We start from the raw sequence: 4,508 nt of genomic DNA, 5'->3' as shown, positions 1-4,508 counted from the left end.
CCTGGGAAAATGTGTCCAGAGAAGAACCCTGAGAACCTACAGGCAGAGGCAGAAGAGGCCTAAGAGGAAAATGAAAATAAGTGGAAAAAGTTAAAGAAGAAGAAAATTACTTTATCTTTGATAGTGGCTTACATACTAATAAATCAAAAGGCATAAACCTAAATAAACAAAAAGGGATCTGTATCAGTTAGTTTTATGTGTCACGAGGAGCCCAGACATTTGGTTAAACATTTTTCTGGTGTGCTTGCAAGGGTGTTTCTGGGTGAGGGCCACATCAGAATTTGAGTAAAGCAGATTGCTTCCCCTAATGTGGGTGGGCCCCTCTCAATCAGTTAAAGGCCTGAATAGACCAGACAGTCTGGCCTTCCTGTGAGCATTAGGGAATTTTCTTTCACCTGCCTTGACCTGGAACATAGGTGCGTTCTGTTTTGTTTTGCTGCCTTTAGGTTTCAACTAAAACCAGGTTTACCTCCATCCTGAGCCTGCTAACTTTTGGACTGGAACTATTCCATTTGCTCTCCCGACTATCCATCCAGCTTATTGACTGCAGGTCTTGGCATTTATCAACCTCCAAAATCACATTATCTCTTATAATGCCTTATAATAGTAAATCTCTCTTTCTGATATACTCTCTCCTTCTCTGATATATGTATATATTCTGTTTTACTATAGAATCTAAATATAGAATCTAAAAATTACCCAAATATTCCAAAACAGCAAGTAATTTCAGTAAAAATTTGTCAAATACAGGACCCTGGCTGGTGTAGCTCAGTGGATTGAGCGCGGGCCTACGAAACAGAGTATCTCGGTTCTATTCCCAGTCAGGGCACATGCCTGGGTTGCAGGCCAGTTCCCAGCAGGGGATGTGAAAGAGGCAACCATACATTGATATTTCTCTTCCTCTCTCCTTCCTTTCCCCTTTAAAGATAAATAAATACAATCTTTAAAAAAATGTCAAATACATCTGTTTTGTAAAGATTAATCAAAGAAATTTTATTATCAGATAATCAAAGAAAAAAATCAAAGAAATGTTCTAGAGTATATATACAGATATGTGCTATATTTTAGAAGAAATGTCATAAGTTACAGACTATACTACTTTAAATTATACCTTAAAACAGCTATAAATTATACTTTATCAATTAATAACAGTTCTGACAGAATGAGTTTACTGTAAGATATGAAAAAGTAAGCAACATTTCTTAAAATTGTGTTTAAACAAAAATAGCATAAAAGTGATAGAAAATATACCTCACTTAATACGTTAATCATTGAAGCCAATAGGAGCCAGGCATTGTGCCGCTTGCTGTGACAACAGAGATGCACAAGATGTGCAGCAAAGGGAGAAAAGACATCTACACGCGCTATTAGGGCTAGATGTGTTACGATGTTAAACAATATGCAAGCATTTCATATGACTCTCATTGTATCTCTATACATAGAGATGTGGTCTTATTCATGCAAGATTTTTGGTAATGAATAGAGTTCTGTGAAAATGAGAGTGTCAACCAGCATTTAATGTATTTAAAAAACTTTACCAATAAAGTATAGTTAATAGAAGAAAATTAGTGTCTGTGTTATTGTGACTAGTTTTCCTCTTCCATTTTACACGGTTATTTTAAAAATATGTTGAAACAATTTCTACATAGAAATACACACCATAATGACAATTGGCAGTACATTTTTAACCATTACATTGAGGGCTGCAATCTGTATCTCTAAGCCTGCTCTATGTGTTAATTAATAATTCTACCATTTCTATGGGGAGAAAGACCTATGAGAAGTGACAAGTTAGGAAAAGACAGTTATGTTCAGTTTCATTTATTTCAGAGAAAACCACATAACTTTTTTTCATAATGTGTTTTCTATTAGAACTGTTATTTTCTTCCATTCTTTTCACATTAAATTTACTTGTAGTTTTGAAACTGCTTTTTTTCCTTTATTTATCACTAGAATACCAATACTGTCTTTTGACTGCTCTGAGAACTGTGGCCATTAGTAGGAAACCATCCTCTTTACCAATTTTAGGCTTAACCGATACGTATTAGCTTTCAGTATTGATCAGTCCCTTCTGCCTTTTCCTCTCTTCAGAACCAGGGAAAATAACCGGCCTACATTCTAAGTCCTGGAACAGGAAACGGCTTGGGCACAGTATGCAATGCTGATTAAATCACCTGGAGCTAAGGATGTAGTTCTACATAACAGCATAAAATAGACGGTGTTTATGCGTGTGTCCACGTGTGTGCTTACAAAAGAGGGAGACGCTGCTGCTGATGATAGTGATGATAAGAGAGAGAGAGAGAGAGAGAAAGAGAGAGAGAGAGAGAGAGAGAGACTTCCCTGTTGAGGGCAGTATGTATTATTTACTCCTCTACTAACCTGTCATTAGAGATTGCTTTGTGGCTGAGTGTGAGCAGCATGCCATTAAATTTTGTCACTTTTGCATCTTTGTTAATAAATAATTAGTGTTTTTGAGCATCTGTTTAGTACCTAGTATTGTGTAATCAAAATATTTAGTCAAAAAGTGAATTTAGACATTTTCCAAATTCTAAAAAACTAAAATATTTTAATGAGATATATCTTGTAAAAGACAGTGCAAAGCTATAAAAAGTCTTACAGTTGTACTGAACAAAAGGTACTTGTAAAACATTTCATAAAAACAATGTAAATAATAACAAAACCATCCTGGTCACAGGTAATCATTAAACATGACTTAACTAAGCCTTTCAGAGAACTATTTGTCAGCAGTGCTATTACTGTCTTGCTTTCGTGTATAAACAAGAAAATTAACACAAAGAGGTTATGAAATACTAGGCTCCAACTGGTAATGAAGAATAGACTTGAATCCAATTTTTTATCAGAACCTACTTTCTAAAACAATTTCTGAAAATGGAGGCCAACTTCCCTTGCAGCCCACCCATCCCAGAAGCTGTGGCAGGTTGGATCACTAGCAGGGCTCAGAACTGAGGCAAGATTATACCACCTTTTTCATCCTCTGCTCAGTTAGAGTTCCCTGCAGCCAGCCAGCAACTATAGAGCCTTCCACTGAGAAGGGAAGACTGAACTCCACTAAGAAGGTGGCAATGGCAGCTTCCTGTGTCATCCTGCACACTGGACAGAAGATGCCCCTGATTAGACTGAACATCTAGAAGAGCAACCCTGGCCAAGTAGAAGAAGCTACTAAATGTGCCTTGAGTGTTGACTACTGCCACATTGACTGTGTTGCTATTTATGGCAAAGAGACTGAGATTTGGGAGGCCCTGAAGGAGAATGTGGAACCTGGCAAGGCAGTGTCTCAGGAGGACCAGTTTGTGACTCTCAAGCTATGGAGCACTAAGCACCACACTGAGGATGTGGAACCTGTCCTCTGGAAGACACTGGCTGGCCTCCAGCTGGAGTATTTGGAGCTGTTCCTGATACCCTGGCCTTATGCCTCTGAGCAGAGAGGTGGCCCTCCCCCTAAGAATACTGATGGGACTATCCACTATGACCCTACTGACTACAAGGAGGCTTGGAAGGCTCTGGAGGTACTGGTGGCTAAGGGGTTGGTGTGGTCACTGAGCCAGTCCAACTTCAGCAGTCAGCAGATTGGTGATCTGCTCAATGTGGCCTCTGTGTGCCCAGCTGTCCTGCAGGTGGTATGCCACCTGTATCTGGCTCAGAACCAGCTGATTGCCTACTGCCAAGCACATGGCCTGAAGGTGATGCTTACAGCCCTCTGCGCTCCTTTGATCTGGCGGAATCCTGAGGAGCCTGTCCTGCTTGAGGAACTGGAGATCCTAGCACTGGCTAAAAAGTACAGCCGGTCTTCAGCCCAGATCTTGCTCAGGTGGCAGGTCCAGCAGGAAGTGATCTCCTTCCCCAAGAGTATCACACCATTTGGTGTCCTTGAGAACATTCAGAGTTTTTACCTAACCTTTACCCCAAAAGAGATGAAGCAGATAGATTCCCTGAACAAAAATTGGTGATACATAGTGCCCCTGCTTACAGTGGGTGGGAAGATGTCCCCAAGAGACGCAGGGCACCCTTTGGACCGCTTTAATGACCCATTCAGAAGCCACAGGTTCCTTTCCAGCTCTCCAGCTACCAGGTTCTGTCACCTCCAGAAAGAGCACGTTAATAAAGTCATGGGAATATCTACACTGAAAAACATTTATAAAAATGAATTCTGTGTAACTGCTAAATTAAAAATGAGTGAACATATTTTGAGACAAATAGTAAAACAAAGTGAAAAGTATTCAAAATATTTATCACTTTAAAAGATACTAGCATAAATCTCAGATGGATTGAGAAGTTAAATTTTATGAAAATAAAATCATAAAGATTTGTACATATATATGAATAGTTATCAAAGCTGTGAAGAATAGAAATGTTTCAAAATTTAGAAATCACTGAAATACTTTAAAGTATGATATCAACATATTTCAATATTATAATCAACTAAAATCTTCTACTATGTATGATAAAATGATGTTTAAATTAACAACAAATTAAAAATATATTTGCAA

At 38.5% G+C, this 4,508-nt stretch overlaps 1 protein-coding gene across 1 annotated transcript; it reads left to right on the top strand.

Moving 5' to 3' along the window:
* Positions 1-2,957: 2,957 nt before the first annotated feature.
* LOC118988281 (aldo-keto reductase family 1 member A1-like) lies at positions 2,958-4,259 on the top strand. The gene is given in 1 exon segment (XM_037047747.1): positions 2,958-4,259. A coding segment is annotated over 1 exon segment (1,176 nt). The 5' UTR covers positions 2,958-3,083.
* Positions 4,260-4,508: the final 249 nt, after the last annotated feature.

The sequence above is a fragment of the Sturnira hondurensis genome, unplaced genomic scaffold (genome assembly GCF_014824575.4).
Source record: "Sturnira hondurensis isolate 20B ecotype Veracruz unplaced genomic scaffold, ASM1482457v3 Scaffold0006213, whole genome shotgun sequence".
Classification (NCBI taxonomy): domain Eukaryota; kingdom Metazoa; phylum Chordata; class Mammalia; order Chiroptera; family Phyllostomidae; genus Sturnira; species Sturnira hondurensis.
This window is presented reverse-complemented; position numbering and strand designations above follow the sequence as displayed.